At 48.7% G+C, this 22585-nt stretch overlaps 1 protein-coding gene across 1 annotated transcript; it reads left to right on the top strand.

Annotated features, from left to right (window-relative positions):
• The first annotated feature begins 799 nt into the window (after nucleotides 1-799).
• On the top strand, nucleotides 800-12573 carry LOC130485604 (maestro heat-like repeat-containing protein family member 7). Its single transcript, XM_056858820.1, has 8 exons — nucleotides 800-930; nucleotides 2551-2665; nucleotides 6037-6201; nucleotides 7843-7998; nucleotides 8492-8614; nucleotides 9051-9150; nucleotides 10043-10108; nucleotides 12284-12573. The coding sequence occupies exons 1-8, from the start codon at nucleotides 800-802 to the stop codon at nucleotides 12571-12573; spliced, it is 1146 nt and encodes a 381-aa protein (XP_056714798.1).
• Nucleotides 12574-22585: the final 10012 nt, after the last annotated feature.

Genomic DNA, 22585 nt, shown 5'->3' on the forward strand with positions numbered 1-22585 from the left:
CAAGCTAGTTCCCTCATCAACATGGTCCCTTCCAACTCTATGATTCTATAGTCATTTTAGCTTCTAGGGTCAGTTCAGGCTTGATTTGATCTATAACCCACTGATTTGTTTTTTTGGTGCTCCACGGTATCCATAACACTCTCCTCCAACACCACATTTCAAAGGAATCTGCTTTCTTCCTATCAACAACAACAACAACAATCTCCTTTATTGGCATAAAATTGAAACAAGGGGTGCCTGCATAGTAATATAGAATTATTGCAGTTGAACATTTCTGACAAGGATAAAACATAATAGATAAAAGAATGGTGGAATTAATAAAAGCCCTCTGCTTAACTTGCTGACGGTTTCTTCCTGTCAGCTTTCTTCATTGTCCAGCTTTCACACCCATACATAGTAATATGGACACGATGGCATGAATTAATATGGGGACACGATGGCATGAATTAACTTGCTCTTGGTTGCCTTAAAGTTGTTTCTTTGCAAGAGTGGACATTTTATAATTACAGTTACTTTCAGTTCTCCTGAGGCACTGCATTGAAACAGCAAGACTGACAGCTCACTGCAAAAAAAAAAAAAAAAGGTTCAGCAAAGCCAGCTGAAAATAGTCAGCCTGAGACCCTGGAGAGGCGCTGCCAGTCTGAGTAGGCGATAATGACCTTGGTGGATCGATGGTCTGATTCAGTGGTCGGCAGCTTCATGTGTTCATGTGATTTACGCTATCGTGTTGCCCTTTCCGGGCCACAAGCCACCCTTCAAAGGGAAATTAACCAGGCCACTCCGTGTGTTTAGCTGTGCAATGGAGACCACCAAGCTTCTTCTGCTCCGCATGGGATGTCGCTATGAGGTCACGTTCATGGAGAAGGAGAAGGGTTGGGCCATGCTGCAGAACGTCAGAGACCAGCTCCAGGGGGTGACACTGCTGGCCAGGTGAGATGGCGATGCTGACGTGAGTGTCCACACCTCTCTCCTCTGTAAGGTTTTTAAGCAGAGGCTAGAGGGCCATCAGTCAGCAATGCTGATTCTATGACCTTAGGCAGATGATGACAGGGAGGGCATCTTGGCCATCTTCTGGGGATGGAGTTGGGGGTCACCGGGGGTGTGGGGGGGAGGTGGTTGTGAATTTCCTGCATTGTGCAGGGGGTTGGACTAGATGACCCTGGTGGTCCCTTCCAACTCTATGATTCTACGTGGGCGCCACGGAAGGAACATACTGGATCGGAGATGGTACAGTCAAGGCCACGGATGTGACTGTATGCTCAGGTTCAAAAATAGGATGCTATTGCTTCCTCTAGCAAGCCCAAATTCTTTTTGTTTTTAATTAATAAAGAAAAGAAAGATATGAAATAGAAAATAAAGACATTGGTCCTTTCCTTAAAAGAAGGAAAAGATTATTTTACATAAAGTACCCAAACAATACTTGATAAACATAGTAATGACATTAAACAATATTATAGAGTAAATTGTGATAATCTAGAATTTAAAAAAACTTGCAGTGGCGATTACTATTATAAATCTAAACATAAATTTATAAAAATATTTCCCAGATATTGAAAATTAAGTTCATATATTACTATCATATATCCATAATATATTTAGATGTTTTCCCCTTTAACACCTTTTCAATGCAATATAACAAAAAGATTGTTACTAATTCATATATATAATTTCGACAGCCTCTTCCTCTGCTCCCCATTTTTTAAGAATGATATGAGCCGTATGCTTTCCATTTGTCTTGAAATTCTTTGCTTGGTCTATTATTCACGTCATTCGTTAATTTTGCCATTACTGCATATTCAGCTAGCTTGCTTTCCCAGTCCTCCCAACATGGACACTCTTCGGCTTTCCATTGTGCTGCAAATATAACTCTGGGCCACCAATTCTTCCAAGATTTTTGGAATATTTTGGGGCAAAATGCCCAGCAACATGCTCCAAATTCTGTGCCAAGAAACGCTGAAACAATATGTACATATATGCACATTAATTACACTGGTATATATTCTGCACACATAAAATTTCAAATACAAATATAATCATTTAGTGTCAGCCCGGGTGTGTATTAGAAGATGTAATCCAAGTGAGTGTTGCTAAACTATATTTAGAAACGTATAAGCACACATCCAAGGAGTGTAGTTAAAACGATTCTTTCTAGACCAGGCTGGCATAACATTCAGAGCTTGCTCCTCATTGTCATTAAGGTTGATAATTTTTTGCGTGCAGAATATGTTGTAGTAGACCACTGAAGAAGACCTGAGGGCCAAAACGCATTTGGCATATGGTTTTAGATTATCAGCTCTTTATTGGTTGCCATAGAGGCTTTTTTTAAATAGATGTATAAGCGCTTTATAGTAAATATATCTCATTGTTTTATTTTGGTTGTGCTTTGGAGGGCTCACGTTCCTGCTGAGCTCCCTCCCCAGGTTCCACCCCCCAGACTTCCAGGAATTTCCCCACTCAGTTGGCAGCCCTTGTTGCAAGTCCACACGGGTCTGCGGTGCTCCTGCCTTAGTAGCTGGCAGTGACGTCCTCTTTTGTTTCCTAACCCGACAGAGCCATGCTGCATTTCGCTTGCCCTGAGGTCACGAGGATCCTGGATTTATTGTTCTCTCTCCTCCACAAAGGCACTGAGAAATCCACACCCACGGCCATCGCTTTCTTTGTAGAGGTAAGAGACTGTTAGTTCCTGGGGCACAGAGCCGGTGAAGTGACGCCTTGGGTGGGTCTAGGGTTGCCAGCTCTGGGCTGGGAAATACCTGGAGATTTTGAGGATGGAGCCTGAGGAGGGCAGGGTTTGGTGCGGGACTTCAGTGCCACAGAGTCCAATTGCCTAAGCAGCCATTTTCTCCAGGTGAACTGGTCTCTGTTGGCTGGAGATCAGTTGTAATAACAGGATAATAATAAGTAATAAGTCCTCTGATGGATTGAGAGCTGGCTGAAAAATAGGAAGCAGAGAGTAGGAATCAATGGTCAGTTCTCACAATGGCGGGATATGAGCAGTGGGGTGCCTCAGGGATCTGTGTTGGGACCGGTGCTTTTCAACCTGTTCATCAATGACCTGGAGTTGGAGTTAAACAGTGAAATAGCCAAGTTTGCAGATGACACCAAATTATTTAGGGTGGTTAAAACAAAATTGGACTGTGAAGAGCTCCAGAAGGATCTCTGCATACTGGAAGAATGGGCATTAAAATGGCAAATGAGATTCAATGTGAGTAAGTGTAAAGTGATGCATATTGGGGTAAAAAAATCCCAACTTCACATATACACTGATGGGATCTGTGCTGGCAGCGACAGACCAAGAAAGGGATCTTGGGGTGGTAGTGGATAGCTCAATGAAGGTGTCAACCCAGTGGGCGGCTGCTGTAAAAAAGGCAAATTCCATGCTGGCCATAATTAGACGAGGAATAGAGAATAAAACTGCTGATATTATACTGCCCTTGTACAAATCTATAGTGAGACCACACTTGGAATACTGTGTACAGTTCTGGCCCGTGAACGCACCAGCAACTTACCTCGCTATTTATACGTGTCGAGTACAAAAGAATCGAAAACGAAATAAAAATTCTGTTCCCACCGTGCCGCCTTTCTCCGGGTTTTTGATAAAATTCGCATGATTTCTGTTCCCACTGCGCTGCCTTTCTCCGCTGTACTGCGCTCAAAGGAAGGACAGCGATTGGTCCAGGAATTCGCAGGCCATCCCATAACGGTAGCGGGGAAGGTTGTTTAGAAAATGGTGGCAAAAAAGGGGAAAAAAACGAGAATTGCACTGCGTGGCGGGAGTTCGAGGGGAAAGCGAAACTTGCCGACGGGACTCCGGTTGACTTGGGAGTTTGTGCCGGAATCCAGAAGGCGACGCTTGCAAAAAAAACCCCAATTTCCCCCCTTCCTCCTTTGCAAAGCTGAAAAGGGGGGGAACGAGTGTGGGCGGTTAGGAAGGATGGGGGGCAGGGCGGTGGGCTTTCAGCGGGGTTGCATTTCCCACTTCATTGCTCCACGTGAGGAACACGTTTTATTTTTATAATCCGCCGTATAAGCGGATCCTCTTACCGCGGAGAAATCGCGCTCTGGAGACGTCCTCGGAATCCTTCGGGTGAGATGAAGTGGGAACATGCAAGGAAACCCCGCAGAAATCGGAGCGGCAAACGTGCAGTGCGGACACGGCCCTGGTCACCACACCTAAAAAAGGATATTACAGAGCTTGAGAAGGTGCAGAAAAGAGCAACCGAAATGATTAGGGGACTAGAGCAACTGTCCTATGGGGAGCGGTTAAGACGCTTAGGGCTGTTTAGCTTGGAAAGAAGGCGGCTGAGGGGAGACATGATAGAGGTCTATAAAATTATGCATGGTTTGGAGAGAGGGGACAGGGAGACGTTTTTCTTCCTCTCCCATAATACTAGAACACGGGGTCATCTGCTAAATCTGGAGGGCAAGAGATTCAAAACAGATAAAAGGAAGTATTTTTTCACACAACACATAGTTAAATTGTGGAACTCCCTGCCCCAGGATGATGTGATGGCTGCCAGCTTGGAGGGCTTTAAGAGGGGAGTGGACATATTCATGGAGGAGAAGGGTATTCATGGCTGTCAGTTAGAATGGATACTAGTCATGCTGCTTAACTATTCTCTCTAGTATCAGAGGAGCATGCCTATTATTTTGGGTGCGGTGGAACACAGGCAGGATGGTGCTGCTGCAGTTGTCTTGTTAGTGGCTTCCTAGAGGCCCCTGGTTGGCCACAGTGTGAACAGACTGCTGGACTTGATGGGCCTTGGTCTGATCCAGCAGGGCCTTTCTTATGTTCTTATGAGATCTCAAGCTAGCACCTGGAGGTTGGCAACCCTAGGTGGGTCCCATCTACACTTTACTGAACCATCAGCTAGCTGCCCCCAACCCGCATAGTGACTATCACATGTGATAATTGGTACATGTTGTAAACAGACGGGGCAAGCTTTCCAGTTCCATAGAACTATTCTTCGGTCTCAGGTTATCACAGCAACAAATAAGAAATGCCGATTTAAAAATGCAGTCTGTGGTAATAATTCTGGGGAGGGGAGGAGGTGTCACCCTGGACTTCCTGGGTGGTCTTCCATCCAAGTACTAACCAGGGCCGACCCTGCTTAGCTTCTGAGGTCTGATGAGATGAGGCTAGCCTGGGCCATCCAGGTCAGGGGAAAAGAGAAACAGAGGTGGCATGCCATCGCCTATGTCTGCCTAACAACCCTGGACTTCCTGGGTGGTCTCCCATCCAAGTACTAACCAGGGCCGACCCTGCTTACCTTCCAAGATCTGACGAGATTGGGCCCCTTGAAATGGGTTGGATTTTCATGGGCCCGCCGGAGACCATTCCCCAGAAGGTTAGCCTGAGAGGGCTGTCCATCTGGCTGAACAAGAAGACATGGCCGACTGTTCTGTTCCTCAGTTGCTCCATTACCAAGAGATCGACCACCTTCCTGAAGATCAGATTCTGGACAGCCTCGAGGAATGGACTCGGCATCCCAGCCCTGAGGTCCGTTCTCTGGGCCTGCGAGGACTGGGCATCCTGGCCATCCATCCAGACAAGGTGAGAAAACTGATTCAGATCTTCTAGCCTGATTTTGCCACCTGTGAAGTCCGTAGATGGCCCTGTGGTCTAGTTACCCAGAGAATGACAATTAGGGCTGGCAACTTCACGCTGGGAAATTCCTGGAGCATGAGGATGAAGTAGAGTTGCCAGGTCCCTCTTTGCCACTGGCAGGAGGTTTTGGGGGTGGAGCCTGAGGAGGGCGGGGTTTGGGTTTGGGGAGGGACTTCAATGCCATAGAGTCCAATGGCAGAAGCAGCCATTTTCTCCAGGTGAACTGATCTCTATTGGCTGGAGATCAGTTGTAATGGCAGGAGATCTCCAGCTAGTACCTGGAAGCAACCCTAAGCACCAATAAAGGTGTTGGTTGGTGCCATGGCACCCATGGACACCACGTTGGGGATCCCTGCCCTTAGCCATCATTGTTCATTGTGGTTAGTGTGAAGAAGAAAGACTAACACTCAGCTGCTTCCTGTTTGCAGGTGGAAGAGGTCAAGGCCCTGTTGCCTTCACTCCTGGGGAGTTTGGAGGAGACCGAAGGCAGCGTGGTCACCGAGGGCCTCATTGCCATCCAGAACCTCTTGAAGTTCATGCACAGGAACGACATGGTCATCCTCGCCGAGAAACTGCTTCCTTTGTTCAACATTGTAAGATGTGGGCAGTCCCATCGTGGGGTGAACCTTCTGCTCCATGACCTTAGAATTTCCTTTATGGTCCCCCTGCTAGGCCGCATCCCATCGCATCCCTGTCGCTGCTTCCAAGGCCCTAGAGGTCTCTTCCTTCTCCTAGTCAGCCAAAGTGAGAAGAAGATGGCCCACTTGGTCATCTGGGTTCTCCCAGCTTAAAGCATCATGTCCTTTCTCCCATAAAAGCACTTTAGATGGAGAGGTGGGGCCAGGAGATGGTGCGATGGGCCGAGGCTGAGTGGTAGAGCATCTGCTTGGCATGCAGAAGGTCCCAGGTTCAATCCCCGGCATCTCCAGTTAAAGGGACTAGGCAAGTAGGTGATGTGAAAGACCCCTGCCTGAGACCCCGGAGAGCTGCTGCCGGTCTGAGTAGACAATACTGACTTAGATGGACCAAAAATCTGATTCAGTAGACGGCAGCTTCCTGTGTTCATGAAGGCCAGGGCATGGAACAAACCAGCAATGCAGGCCTCACACACCCAACCTTCCTCTTCTGAACAGTCCAGCAGATGGTCAGAGTCAGACCCTTCCACACTTGGTTCTGCCAGTCCCCAACGATCCATACCTCTTCCTTCCTTGTTGGATGGATTCCTAACATTCACAGTTTCACTCCCATTGAAGAAGACAAACACATAAACAGGGAAGAGCTGCGGCTCAATGGTGGAGCATCTGCTTGGCATGCAGAAGGTCCCAGATTCAATCCCTGGCATGTCCAGTTAAAAGGACCAGGTAGCAGTTGGTGTGAAAGACCTCTGCCCGAGACCCTGGAGAGCTGTAGCCACTCATGGTAGGCAGTACTGACCTTGGTGGACTGAGGGTCTGGTTCACTATAAGGCAGCTTCGTGTCATGTGAACAGGCCCAGGATTCATGGAACAGATACCCTCCTTCATTGACCTACAGCAGAGATACCAACTTGAGCCCAAGGACTTTGGAAATTTCTGTCCTGGAGCATTTGTGCAGGATCAAAACACACCTTACTAGATGCCGTTATGTCTTGTTTAGGTGATACTGACACCTTCATGCAGTGTGGGTTGGTCTGTGAGGGCCAAATGGGTGGTCAGGGAGGTTTAAATGTAGGGGTTGCTCAGTGAGGGTAAATAATTGGTCAGTGAATGTTAAATGTAAGAGTTGCTCAATGAAGGCCAATATTAGGTCAGTGAGGGTTAACTGTAGGGGTTACTTATTGAGGGCCAATAGTTAGTGAGAGAGGGTTAAATGTAGGGGTTACTCAGCAAGGGCAAATGATCATTGAGGGTTAAAAGTTGAGGTTGCTCAGTGAAAGCAAATAGTTGGTCAGTGAGGGTTAAATGTAAGGATTGCTCACTTGTTCAGTGAGGGCCAATAGTTAGTCAGTGAGGGTAAAATGTAGAGGAAGGGTTGCTCAATGAGGGCCTATATTTGGTCAGTGAGGGTTAAATGTAAGGGCCAGTGTTGATCAGTGACAACCAGACAGCAGCAGGAGCAGCTGAACATTCATTCGCCAAGTGTGGCTGAACATTCATTGGCCCGTTGCAGCCACTGATTAATTTCTTCCAGTTCTGCTCTTGACTACCAGTCTCTCCAGTTGAGACCACCTCTGCTGCGGCTTTTCTTGTTTGCAGGAAGACGCCAAGGCACGCAATTCTGCCATCAGCCTCTTTGCCGAGCTGCCCAACGTGGTGAAGAAGAAGGAGAAGTACCTCATTCAGGAGCAGATGAGCCAGAGTCTGGTCCCGCTGCTCCTTCATCTACAAGATGAGGAGCCTGAGGTGGTGAAGGTGAGTCTGGCTGCCCACCATTCCCTGGGCTTGATTTGAAGAATCCAGTAGGGGTTTTAAAATTGTTTTTTAGATCTCTGATATTTATGCAAACCTGAGTATTTTCTCAAGTTTGTGGAAAGATGTGGCTTTTCTGTCCCTGGCTCCAGTCTCTGGATTTAAGCATCTGCAGATCTGGCCATGTTGAGAATTAGATATATTGATGATGATTGTATCAGCATTGAGCCCTGGCACTGAGACGCATGCTGTTCCTCATGTCTGTTTGATCTAAGACAAGCACCATGATTTATTACAGTTCCAGCCATATACAAGGAACTGTACAGAGTGTTTACTCAAAAGGCATGAAAGTTGGTTCCCTGCCCCCAGGAGTTTACAATCTGTGTTATGACTGGGAGGGAAAGGATGGAGATGCAGACTGCAAATGCAGCCCCATGACCTTACCATTCAGAGTCTCCCCGTACCCCCCTCAGCCTCTTTTAATTCTGTCCTGCAGGGATGCCAGGAAGCCCTCGCCAGGTGCTTCCGGTTTCTGGGGTGGGTACTTCCAAAGAAGATCACTAGCAAGAAGGCTTGGCACGACCACCCTGACGTTGCAGAGACCCTCTGCCGGCAAATTGTAAGTCATCCTCCACCAAGAGGGCCAGTGTGGTGTAGTGGTTAAGAGCAGTGGTTTGGAGCAGTGGATTCTGATCTGGAGAACCGGGTTTGATTCCCCACTCCTACACACGAAGCCAGCTGGGTGACCTTGAGCCAGTCACAGTTCTCTCTGAACTCTCTCAGCCCCACATACCTCACAAGGTGCCTGTTGTGGGAAGGGGAAGGGAACAGTCCAATTGCCAATGCGGCCATTTTCTCCGGGTGAGCTGATCTCTATCGGCTGGAGACCAGTCGTAACGGCAGGAGATCTCCAGCTAGTACCTGGAGGTTTTCAACCCTAATGGCAACCCTACCCATTTAACCCCCAGCCAGCAGCAGGGTTCAGGTGAGGTCTCTCCTTTGAAGTCGGAAGACTTCCTTCATCTCACGCCTTCGTTTTCTCTTTGCCTTGCTAGTCATGGAAGGTCAAGACCATCCCCGCCATCTTGCTCCAGTGCCTGGACCACCTGCAGGGCCCACAAGTCTCAATCCGGAGAGCAGCGGCCATCTTTATCGGTAAGGAGAGGAAACGCCTCTTTGGAGGCCTTCCCTTGGCAGGGCCTCCACGCTGAAACCCAAGAACTTACAATGGCAAAGAACAAAGCCATCCTTTATTGGTTCTTTAGGGTAGAGGGGAGCTTTTCTGGATGCCACTGCTGAGATTTCTGCTGGCTGTTTTAACAGTTCGTTTTTTACATTTTCTGTGATCTGTATGTTGTTGTTTTTTAATCCATTGCCTGTTGTGGGTCCCAGTTGCTTGAGAGAAAGGCAGGCATGTAAATAGGGCTGCCAACCTCCAGGTGGTAGCTGGAGATCTCCTGGGATTACACCTGATCTCCAGGCGACAGAGATCAGTTCTCCTGGAGGAAATGGCCGCTTTGGGAATTGGACTCTATGGCATTGAAGTCCCTCCGCTCCCCAAGCTCCACCCCAAAAACCTCCCGCCGGTGGTGAAGACGGACCTGGCAACCCTATTCCTTCGTCAGACAGGGACCTCCATACCATCTTGTTTCTGACAAAGGGATCTTTGACTCTTGAAAGCTTGTATCTCAAAAATCTTGTTGGTCTGAGATGCTGCTGGTCTCGAATCTGGCTCTTCTACTGCAGACCAACATGGCTACCCACCTGAAACTGTCTTCATGGATAGGGTTGCCAACCTCCGTGTGGCGGCTGGAGATCTCCTGCTATTACAACTGATCTCCAGCTGATAGAGATCAGTTCACCAGAAGAAAATGGCTGCTTTGGCAATTGGACTCTATGGCATTGAAGTCCCTCCCCTCCCCAAATCCCTCCCTCCTCAGGCTCCACCCCCAAAATCTCCAGGTATTTCCCAACCTGGAGCTGGCAACCGTATTCATGGAACGTTCCAGCTGTGGTGGCAGGTACTAATCTAATTCCTGCCTTTCAGGTTGTCTCGCCCAATGTACAGAACCGGCTGTGATCAACCAAGAAAGGAAAGACTTGATATTTCTCTGTAAGTGAGACCCTCAGCTGCCCCAGCCGCAGCGAGCAGATCATGGGGGGCAGAGAGATATTATGGGATACTGGGCCAGGAAGTGCTGGACCGGAGCAGATCAGTCGACTGTTATGTACACCTGGAAGACTGTAAAGCGCTTGAGCTCAGGAGAAGACTGAGAGGGGATATGAGAACCATCTTCAAGTACTTGAAGGGCTGTCGTAAAGAGGAGGGTGCTGAGTTGTTTTCTGTTGCCCCAGAAGGTCGGACCAGAACCAACGGGTTGAAATTAAATCAAAAGAGTTTCTGTCTAGACATTAGGAAGAACTTTCTAACAGTTAGAGAGGTTCCTCGGTGGAACAGGCTTCCTCAGGAGGTGGTGAGCTCTCCTTCCCTGGAAGTTTTTAAGCAGAGGCTAGATGGCCATCTGTCAGCAATACTGATTCTATGACCTTAAGCAGATGATGAGAGGGAGGGCATCTTGGTCATCTTCTGGGCATGTAGTGGGGGGTCAATGGGGGTGGAGGTAGTTGTGAATTTCCTGCATTGTGTAGGGGGTTGCACTAGATGACCCTGGTGGTCCCTTCCAACTCTATGATTCTATGTTTTTTGCAAAGGCTATGGAAATTTTAACTGGTGGGAAATGGGTCCCACCATGGAGATCATGGCTAGGGTTGCCGTGGCTCAGTGGTAGAGCATCTGCTTGGCATGCAGAAGGTCCAGGTTCAATCCCCGGCTTCTCCAGTTAAAGGGACTAGGCAGGTAGGGTCTCTTGAGACCCTGGAGAGCCGCTGCCGGTCTGAGTAGACAATACTGACTTTGATGGACCAAGGGTCTGATTCAATAGAAGGCAGCTTCATGTGTTCATGTGCTCATGATAGCATGCAAAAGGGCTAAAATGAATACTCAGTATGAATGATCTTATGAAAATGTATTTAGAGCCATTTATGCATGGCTGTTTCCTCGCGGTCACCCCACCGATTACTTCAGGGCTTTGCCTTGATTATGCATGCATTTTACAACCTTCAGAGGTCGTCTCGCTCTTCCTTCATATTTCTGCACATTTTGCCCTCGTTTTCTGGATTCGCATTTAGCCAGCGTCCAGAAAACCTGAGCAAAATGTGTAGGGAGAGCGAGGGTGACCTCTGACTGTCAGAAAAATGCACACATATTCAAGGCAAAGCTTCTAAGTAGTCGGTGGGGTGACCATGAGGAAATGGCCCTGCATAAATGGCCGAATATATTTATTACAGTAAAAATCAACAGCTTGTCTAAGGCCCTAATATAGCTTCTGTATTATTATTGTACATATTAACTTATAACACAAATAGACACAAAATAACAACCAAATATTTAGACCAAAAGTGCAACCATACGTGTTTCGGCCATGTGGCCTTCTCCGGTGGTCTACGTGCATAAAATGCAGAATGCAATTACATAAAAATATATGCCAGTATACCAGTGTTTATGACTGAGTTTAAAATGGTCTTAACAAACATAAAGTAAAATTATATAGGTTATGCTTTTTCAATTATAGGTTTCAATCAGTCAGAAAATTTAATTTATTTTATAAAACTTTATTCCCCACTCCTCCACATGAGCTGCGGAAGCTAATCTGGTGAACTGGATTTGTTTCCCCACTCCTACACACGACCTGAGTGAGATCCCTATGGAAGTTGGTTTCAGGTAGCCGGCTCAAGGTTGACTCAGCCTTCCATCCTTCCGAGGTCGGTCAAATGAGTACCCAGCTTGCTGGGGGTAAAGGGAAGATGACTGGGGAAGGCAATGGCAAACCACCCCGTAAAACAAAGTCTGCCTAGTAAACGTCGGGATGTGATGTCACCCTATGGGTCAGGAATGACCCGGTGCTTGCACAGGGGACCTTTACTTTTACACACGAAGCCAGCTGGGTGACCTTGGGCTAGTCACACTCTCTCAGCCCCACCTACCTCACAGGGTTTCTGTTGTGGGGAGGGGAAGGGAAGGTGATTGTAAGCCGCTTTGAGTCTTCCTTAAGTGGGAGAGAAAGTCAGCATATAAAAGCCAAGTCTTCTTCTTAGGATACGTAATTCTTCTGTTTTCAGGGTTAAGTTTTTTCCCCCCATTTTGTTGGGGGTAGGGTTGCCAGATGCTTGTTAACAGAGGGCAATTTGATATTTGATATTAAAAAATTGATATTTTTTACTGTTGTAGCTCTCCACAAACTGCGAGATGACCCTGATCCTTCCGTGCGCGTGACCGCCTTGCAGGCCACTCGGATGGTGCAGGAGGCTTGCGGGACCTCGCCCGCCTTACCGAGAGGGCAGACCCCCCTGCCCCAAGGCGGGAGCCAGGACAGGCAGGAGAGTGCCTCCGAAAGAGGGCACGGGGATATGCCGGATCCCGCGCAAACCCACCGATGGAACCCGGCCTCTCCCGTCTCCCACCGGATCGTTGCCAGCAGTGCCAAGAAGAGGCCTCCTGGGCTAATCCGCCAAGCCTGATGCCACCACGCCTCGCTTGGGTGAAATTCAGGAGAAGTCCCGGGCATCCTTATGCCCAGTGCATAGCCCCACGGGAGCCAAACAGCACTAGAGCTGCAGGCGCTCAGAGCAGGAAGAGAGGCGGCCCCGTTGCTTCACTGGAGGCAGGAGACGAGGAGTTCGAGGGCGGCCATTCCTCTGGCATCCCGGAGATGCTCTCCACGTTCAGCCTGCCAGTTGTCCTGCTTTCCGAGAGCTCTGGGAACTTCACAAGTGAGTTTCCTCGGAGGAGAGAAAGCTACATGGTATGGAGAAAGTGGACAGGGAGAAGCTTTTCTCCCTCTCTCATGATACCAGAATGAGGGGGTCATCTGCTGAAGCTGGAGGGGGAGAGATTCAAAACAGACAAAAGGAAGTATTTCTTCACACAATGCATAGTTGAATGGTGGAACTCCCTGCCCCAGGATGTGGTGATGGCTGCCAACTTGGGAGGCTTTAAGAGGGGAGTGGACATATTCATGGAGAAAAGGGTATCCATGGCTATTAGTTAGAATGGATACTAGTCATGATGCATGCCTATTCTCTCTCAGAGGAGCATGCCTGTTATATTAGGTGCTGTGAAACACAGGCAGGTCGGTTCTGCTGCAGTTGTCTTGTTTGGGGGCTTCCTGGAGGCACCTGGTTGGCCACTGTGTGAACAGACCGCTGGACGTGATGGGCCTGGGTCTGATCCAGAAGGGCTTTTCTTATGTTCTTATGTTGTTATGTACATAGGGTTGCCAACTCTGTGTTGGGAAATCCCTGGAGATTTGGGGGTGGAGCCTGGAGAGGGCGGGGCTTGTGGAGGAACCTCAGTGGAATATAATGCCACAGAGTCCACCCTCCACGGCAGCCATTTTCTCCAGGGGAACTGATCTCTCTCCTCTGGCGATTGTTTGTAATTCTGGGAGATCTCCAGGCCCCACCTGGAGGTTGGCAACCCTAAGGCTACATGCTGGAGGCAAAGCAAATCTAGAGATACCTATGTTTGTTTTAGAGCAAGATTCGAGTCCAGTAATACCTTAAAGACCAACAAGAGGTTTGGGGTACGAGCTTTCGAGAGTCAAAGCTTAAATCTGACGAAGGGAGCTTCGACTCTCGGAAGCTTTATACCCCGGAAAACCTGTTGATCTCAAAGGTGCTACTGGACAGGAATCTTCTCCTGCAGACCAACAGAGCTACCCTCCCGAAACTATGTTTGTTTTGTGCAACCATCACAGACTTTTTGGAAATTTGAGGCTGGGTGTAGGGTTGCCAGGTTCCTCTTCACCACCGGCGGGAGGTTTTTGGGGTGGAGCCTGAGGAGGGCAGGGTTTGGCGAGGGGATGGACTTCAATGCCATAGAGTCCAATTGCCCAAGCGGCCTTTTTGTCCAGGGGAACTGATCTCTATCGGCTGGAGATCAGTTGTAACAGCGGGAGATCTCCAGCTAGTACCTGGAGGTTGGCAGCCCTAGCTGGGAAGGATGAGAATTCCCTGTTGTGACCATTAGTAGTAGGGTTGCCAGTCCCAGGTTGGGAAATCCCTGGAGATTTTGGGGTGGAGCATGAAGAGGGTGGGGTTTGGGGAGAGACTTCAATAGGGCACAGTGCCATGGAGTCCCCCCTCCAAATCAACCATTTTCTCCAGGGGAACTGATCTTGGTCACCTGGAGATCAGTTATAATAGCAGGAGATCTCCAGCCACCTCCTGGAGGTTGGCAACCCTAATTAGTAGGGATTAGCACCCGCTTCTCTGCTTTGTAGCCAACGCAGCCTGCCCGCGATGCATATCTCCTTTGCAATATCATTTTAAAAGGTGCTCAGGAAAAGAGTTCTTAGTTAAATCTGGGTCCCAGCAAGGGGGGGGTGCTGCTTCCTCTTTGCCCTCTGGCCTCCCAGATGGCAGCTTGGGGAGGGGGGTGCTCACCGCCGGATGAATCCCTTTGCCCTCCCTGCTCCGCTCTGAACTATTTCTAGCACGCTTATCCCGCTGCGCACAGCACATTAAAAAGATGAAAAAATTTCCCCTCCCTGCAAAATATATGGAATTAAAAATAAAGAACAACATGTCAGGACAGAGAAACAGGAACGGCTGACACACTGGGCTGAATCTGCAGGGAAGATATGAAAAAATCATTGGCCCTCATTACTCAGTCCCTGCGTTTTCTGTCATGTCTCTTTTATGGCTAGGGATGCCAGCCCTGGGTTAGGAATTACCTGGAGATTTTTGGGGCGGAGCCTGGGGGGGTGGGGTTTGGGTAGGGGACTTCAGTGCCATAGAGTTAGGGTTGCCAACTGCCAGGTAGTAGCAGGAGATCTCCTGCTAATTCAACTGATCTCCAGCCGATAGAGATCAGATCACCTGGAGAAAAATGGCCGCTTTGGCAATTGAATATCGCATTGAAGCAATGGGGGTCTGATTCAGTATAAGGCAGCTTCATGTGTTCATGTGTTCAAGATTCTGCAGAGGAAGGCAATGAATGGCAAACCGTCTCTGCATCTCATTTGCCTTGAAAGTCCCTTGCTGGGGTTGCCATGAGTGGGCTGTGACTTAATGGCACTTTACACACACAAGCTCGGCGAAGAGAGTAGAGGATTTGCATCATTCTTGCAGAAAGAGCAAGGAGGCTATTCTCCCTCTGATTTCCTCAAATTGGTAAGGAAATGGCTCGCCAAGCCAGAGCTGAAAGAGTAATACAGCACATGACGTCACATCCAGTTATGTACCTAGAAAATATGTTACTGGGATGCTTTAGGTATTTTCCAAATTAGGAAATTCCTAGAGTGGCACAGTGACACAGCTTTCCCCCTTTATTTCTGTTCCCACTGCTCCATCCATAAGGTTGCCAGCCTCCAGGTGGTGGCTGGAGATCTCCCGCTATTACAACTGATCTCCAGGCGACACAGATCAGTTCCCCTGGAGAAAATGGCAGCTTTGGCAATTGGACTCTATGGCACTGAAGTCCCTTCTCTCTCCAAACCCCGCCCTCCTTAGCCTCCATCCATAAAATCTCCAGGTATTTCCCAACCTAGAGCTGGCAACCCTATCCATCAAGCAGTAGCTGAAGCCCAAAGCCCAGAGGCAGGAAGTCAGAACTGTCCTACAGGGTGGGCAGGCACATCTGGGCTTGCTTTAGGGTTGTCAGGTGGTGGCTGGAGATCTCCTGGGATTGCAACAGATCTCCAGGCGACAGAGATCTGTTCACCTGGAGAAAATGGCTGCTTTGGAAGGTGGACTCTATGGCATACTACCCCACTGAAGTCCCTCCCTACCCCAAACCCCTCTCTCCAGTGGAAAACGTTGCCTGGTGATCAGTTGTAATTCCAGGAGATCTCCAGCCACCACCTGGAGGTTGGCAACCCTATCCCAGAGCCCATATCCTCAGATGTTTTGTTGGTCAGCTCTGCTTTCTTTCATCTGCAGAATGCGAATGTCAGGACAGCCTCGAAACCTGGGCCCGGAGCAGAAGGCTCGGAGGGGATCTGCTTCCACAAGCCACGGCCTTTGGCCTCAACGTGGACGGTCTGTATCACCTCACCTCCGCTTAACTTCCTCTTCCCAAAACCTGTCGCATTTACTACCTAAAAATCCTAGAGGGTGCAGGTAGCTGTGCTGATTGAAAGCAAAAGACCAGCGCCTTTTATTAAGATCAACCCAAATAACATAAAATAGGGACGATTCACACTTTACTTTGCGTGAAGGACATGCGAACTGTCAACAGACGGATCCCTGGAGTTAGAACATTAGAACCATTAGAAGAGCCCTGCTGGGTCAGACCAGTGAGGGCCCACCTAGTCCAGCATCCCGTCCCACACGGTGGCCGACCGGTTCCTCTGGAGGTCCAACGACAGGGCGCAGAGGCTGAGCCTTTCCCCTGATGTTGCCTCCTGGCCCTGGGATTCAGAGGTTGACTGCCTCTGAACGTGGAGGTTCCTTTTAGTGCTGGGAAGTCAATTACCAGGTGTGTGAGACACCAGCGTTGTGTCAGACTAGGATCTGGGAGACCCGGGTTTGAATCTCCACTCTGCCATAGAAACTGGCTGGCTGACCTTGGGCCAGTCACACACTCTCTGATTAACCTGTCTCACTGGGTTGTTGTGTGGATGAAACAGAGAAGGGGAGAATGAGCTGCTTTGGGTCCCCAATGGCCACTTTGAAGGGGGGACTCTATGACATTGTACCCCACATTGAATATAGCATTGCATTCATTTTGGTATGTGTGTGTGTGTATATATATACACAATTCTATGTGCACAATTCTATGTGCATTGAGAAATGCTATGTGCAATGCTCTCTCTCTCTCTCAAAATTTGACCTATGGCTGCCCCCCTGTGGCAAATCAGGAGATAGCATGCAAAGGTGACTTGCTTTTAACATTGAGTCTCAGCCCAACTGCAAACCTGCGATCTGGATGGAGCATAGGGTTGCCAACCTCCAGGGGGGAATTGGAGATCTTCAGGAATTAACAACTGCTGTCCAGACAATAGTGATCAGTTCCCCTAGAGGAAATGGTTGCTTTGGAGGGTCGGCTCTATGGCATTATACCCTGTTGAGGTCCGTCCCCCTCCCAAATCTCACTCTCCACAGGATCCACCCCCAAGTCTCCCAGCATTTCCCTAATGAGAGTTGGCAACCCTAAGACATTGGAGCAGCGGGTTCTTTAGAGCAGAGGTGAAGCAGCAGGCACCCCAGTAGCGGTGGTTGCTTGCGGGGGGGGGGAGGCGGCAAAAGCTTAGGGATAGATAGTAGTAGAAGAAGAAGAGTTGATTTTTATATGCCGACTTTCTCTCCAACTTAAGGGAGAATCAAACCGGCTTACAATCACCTTCCCTTCCCCACAACAGACACCCTGTGAGGCTGGTGGGGCTGAGAGAGCTCTAAGAGAGCTGTGACTAGCCCAAGGTCACCCAGCTGCTTCAGGTGGAGGAATGGGGAATCAAACTCGGTTCTCCAGATTAGAGCCCACTGCTGCAAACCACCGCTCTGAACCACTACACCATGCTGGAAGGTCCAAGAAGATAGGAGAACTGGGAAAGAGCTTGCTCTGCTATACTCTCTTCTGATCAGAGCAGACAATACTGGATTATATGAACCGGGGGGGGGGGGGGGGCTGGCTCAGTATAAGGCAGTTTCCCATCTCACAAAGGATGCTGAGAGCCAGCGTGGTGTAGTGGTTGAGAGCTGTGGTTTGGAGCGGCAGACTCTGATGTGGAGAACCAGGTTGGTTTCCCCACTCCTCCACATGAAGCCAGCTGGGTGACCTTGGGCCAGTCACAGCTCTTTTAGATCTCTCTCAGCCCCACCTACCTCACAGGGTGTCTGTTGTGGGGAGGGGAAGGGAAGGTGATCGTAAGCCGGTTTGAGTCTCACTTAAGTGGTAGAGAAAGTCGGGATATAAAAACCAGCTCTTCTCCTTCTCCTTCTTCTTGACTCACGAACACATAAGCAAGCCAAGAGCTACCCCTGGCTCACTTTGTGACACTGCTCGGATGGAGCATGCATCCTGCGTTGCGCAGGAATCTGCTATACCAGGGGTGTCCAATCTTTTGCCTTCCCTGGGCCACATTGGAAGAAGTAGAATTGTCTTGGGCCGCACATAAAATACACTAACAGTAACGATAGCTGATTCATAATGTTTTAAGTAAGTTTACGGTTTTGTGTTGGGCCGCATTCATAGCCGTTCTAGGCCGCATGCGGCCCGGGGGGGGCGCAGTTTGAACAAGCCTGTGCTAGAGCCTAACCTTTTTGAGCCTGCAGGCACCTTGGAAATTCTGACGTAGGGCAGGTGTGGCACAACCACAAAATGTCAGGGAGCGAGTTTATATATAACGCTAACGTATCTCACTCTTTAACATTTCAGGCAGAAGCTCTGTTGAACAGTACGCTTTTAAATCCCCACAGCCAATCAGAAGCCCTGCTGGTCAAAAGCCCCACCTGCCCCCCCCCCCACTCTCTGAAAGCACTTAGTGGGCACCAGGAAAGGTGTCAGATGGCATCCACGGGCACCTCGTCGGGGACCCCTGAGCTAGACCTTGGTAGTGATGTCAGGCTCATGAGAACTGGGGCTTCGGTTCAGTGTACAGCACATATTTGTTAACGTATGCACTGAGGTCTGTTTGCTGAAGCTTGGCATGTTGTCAGTAAGGAGGGGCCAGACAGAAGCTGCGGGACGTGCCCTTTCAACCCCAGCTGTTTGCATTCTAAAACAAGACCTTTCCTCGCCATCTTCTGGATTTCACAGTCTCCGACCTGCTAGCTGGAATAACCTGTTGCTTTTCTTCCTTCCCCAGGAGAAATTGCAAGAGACAGCAGGACGTCCCAGTATACTGTGTTGATTTTAATCACGTTTTTAAATAAAGCTTCTAATTATTTCACACACACACCCCTCTGTGACTTTTTCCTACTACATTGACTGTCTTGACTGTCTTGTTTGTGGGCTTCCTAGAGGCCCCTGGTTGGCCACTGTGTGAACAGACTGCTGGACTTGATGGGCCTTGGTGTGATCCAGCAGGGCTTTTCTTACGTTCTTATGTTCTCTCAGCTCTTCCTCCCAATCCACAGAAAGCTCTTAACACCTTAAAAGCACAACAGCCCAGCAGGGTAGGCAAAGCCTGGTCCTCTCCTCCAGGAAGCTCCAGGGCTGATTGGGGTTTGAGCCCAGGTTTCCTGGGTCCAAGCGTACCACTAGCCAGACGACCACCACGGATTTCCTTCTTCAGAGAACTCCTTCCATGATGACTCTTCTGAGAAGGAACATGCAAGAGTCTGCCAGAGATGAAATAAAATGAAAGTCCAGGGGGTACCTTAAAGACTAACCTTTCAGTATGAGCTTCCATGAGTGGCAGCTCACTTCTTCAGAGAGATGCCCCTATGCATTACAGCAGCGGTTCCCAAACTGTGCTCCACGGAGCACTTGATGCTCCATGAAACATCTCCTGGTGCTCTGTGAAGATTGGAAAGAAAAATGCTACTGTCATTCAGTTTAGTATATAGGTGCTAGGTGAAAATTAGTGCTTCGTGACTAATTTCTCTCCTGAAAAGTGCTCCATGACTCAAAAAGTTTGGAAACCACTGCGTTAGAGCATTCCGGGAATGGTTTTCTATGACCTGGATGGCCAAGGCTAGCCTGATCTCATCAGATCTTGGCTGCTAAGCAGGGCCAGCCCTGGTTAGTACTTGGATGGGAGACCATCAAGGATGTCCAGGGTTGCTACGCAGAGGCAGGCAATGGCAAACCAGCTCTGCTTAATCACTTCCCTTGAAAACTCTATGGAAGTCAGCATACGTTGGCTGCGATGTGACGGCAAAAAGGGGAGGGCGCATACAGAGCTTATGCAAGGCACTGAGCATTACTTTTTATGAAATGGAGGGGGCTTAGAATACAGCCAAGCCCCCCTTCCCCACATGGCTGCATATTACACAGGGAAATCAAGTTTGGTAGGGCAGACGGTCTGTTTTCTTTGCATGTCTGCCATTAAGGATACTCTTAGCAAGCCACGTTCCACAAGTCCATCATCACTCTAACACAAAACCGGTCGGTCCCCATTCCAATCACAAAGGCTTCAAGACCAGACCACCCTCCCAGACAAAGAAGCCAACTTTGTGTATTTTGAGAACTCCCAACCATGCAGAAAAGAACATGACTTTGTAAATTAACTGGGGTGGGAGTCAAAAACGGCCTGATGAGAACTGAGTGAGCTTGAGGAGGAGTGGAATCTGAGAGGGGTTGAGAGAGAGGGGAGAAAGGGGGAAGGAAAACCATCCTGAGAATTTGCAGACTCCTAGAAGGGGGGGTCTCCGAATTGTTCCCTCTTGTGATTCGTCGTGGGCCTCTGCCTGGTCCTCCCTAATACCAAAATATCTGGGCAAGTGATGATCAGGACTCAGGAGGGGAGCAAACTCATAGATATTGGGGTTTCTGCATGCTGAGCTGTTGCCCTAGGTATGCTGAAAATATTTGTTTGTAAAGCTCCCCCCCTCGCCAATAAAAACCCAGCCAGACAAGGACTGAGCATGCTCATTGTTCTCTGAAACGGGCAGAATGCAGAAGGGCTCCAATTCAAAAGTGAGGAAATTGGGATGCCAACCTCCAGGTGGGACCTGGGGATCCCCTGGAATCACACCTCATCTCCAGGGTACATAGATCAGTTCCCTTGGAGGAAATGGATGCTTTGGGGGTGGCAATGTACCCCACAGAGGTCCCTGCCCACCCCAGGCTCCATCCCCAAATCTCCAGGAGTTTCCCAACCTGGAGCTGGCAACCTTACCACACCACCCGACTGGTGGCCAGGGGGCAACTGGCAACCCTAGGAAAGAAAATGGGGACATATGGGTCTGAGCCCCTCAGAGCTTATAGCACCTTAGAAGGGGAACTGTGGCACAGGAGGAAACGTTCTCGTCATTTATTCTCCCACCCCGATTCCTAGGGTGGCCAGCTTACAGGTGAGGCCTGGAGATCGCCCAGAATTGCAACTGATCTCCAAACAGCAGTTCCCCTGGAGAAAATGGCAGCTATGGAGGATGGCCTCTGATATTATACCCCACTGAGGTCCCTCCCTTCCCCAAACCCTGCCCTCCCCAGGCTCCACCCCCAAATCCCCAGGAATTTCCCAACCAAGAGGTGGCAACCCCACATTCCTAAGTTGTACTGACCCCATTAATAAACACGTGACGTTATTGTTCAAAGGATTCGCCTAAATGGGCAGGAGGGATCATCTCGGAAACGGGATGCTAAGTAAAAAATCCTCCCCTTTGCAGGATCGGAGCCACCCTGCTCCAGGTAGGCAGGAACATTTTGTCCTTTCCCTGTTGCCATCTACCTGGCTCATTCTACAATGCCCCCCAGCAAAGCACTCAACTAGAGCAAACAGCAAGTACTTCCCCGCCTATGGCCGAGCTGGCCTGGCCTGAAAAACGCTGGCAACAGTATTGCACGGGCGGTGTTCCACCAGAAAAGAAATAGCCAATTCTGCCACCTTTCCCCCCTCCACTGGAAGAGAAAGTGGGACCAATCATCAGCTTTCACTCTGCGCATGTGCAAAACTTTCTCTGCTCCCTCTCCGTTCAACTTCCTTGTACCTTCAGCTCTGAGGCACGGATCAGTTCCCTACTGCTACCAAACCCTGCCCCACCCTTGGATTTCAGCCGACTTTCTTGATTTCCTGTATTGTCTTCATTGTCAAGTAATTCTATCCTGCCTTTCCAAGTGTATCATCTTCCAAAGCTGTTTAGTTAGGGTTATGGAACCCTTGTCAACCACGTGGTTTGCCTGCCTATACCTATTTCTTGACAATTCATCGTCTCTCTAGAGCACTGGTTCCCAACCAGGAGTCCGTGGACCCCCAGGGGTCCGCGAGAACTAAATTAAGGTCCGCAAAACAAAGTTATAAACCCATAATAAATTAATATTTTCAATTAAAAGTTCTCTATTATAAAATATATATATTCAAATATTATTCTAAGTTTAATGTTTAACTAACAGTTATGATTAAAGTTTATTTTCAAATTCTCTGAATTTTTATTTTGAACCTTGGGGTCCCTGCACCGAACAAAAAAGTCCTAGTGGTCCCTGGTCAAAAAAAGGTTGGGAACCACTGCTCTAGAGCCTTTTTTTCTAGCTAGATTAATCACTAACCCTTCTATGGTTATGCAAGGCAGAATTTTGAATTTACCATACTCGGAAAGGACTTGTCTGTGCTCTTCTGGCTCTATTGACTCATTAGCCCATGCCCTCTTGGAATGTGGTTTCTATGAGGATCTCAGATCACAATATATTTCTCCTCTTTTAATACATAAATCCAAGCCTCTGTGTCTGATATAATGCCTTTTTTATTAAGTGATAGGGATGTCAAGGCTACATTGGCAGTGGCAAAATTTATCTCCGTCCTTATATCCCTCAAACATTAGACTTAAAATTATGCTGCTCAAGGATTGAGGCGCTTCTAAGGGATAAAGGAAAGGAAAGGAACCCTTGTCATTTTTCTTAATTTCCGTTATTTATAGTCTGCCCGGC

Source organism: Euleptes europaea, chromosome 12 (assembly GCF_029931775.1).
Source record: "Euleptes europaea isolate rEulEur1 chromosome 12, rEulEur1.hap1, whole genome shotgun sequence".
Classification (NCBI taxonomy): Eukaryota; Metazoa; Chordata; class Lepidosauria; order Squamata; family Sphaerodactylidae; genus Euleptes; species Euleptes europaea.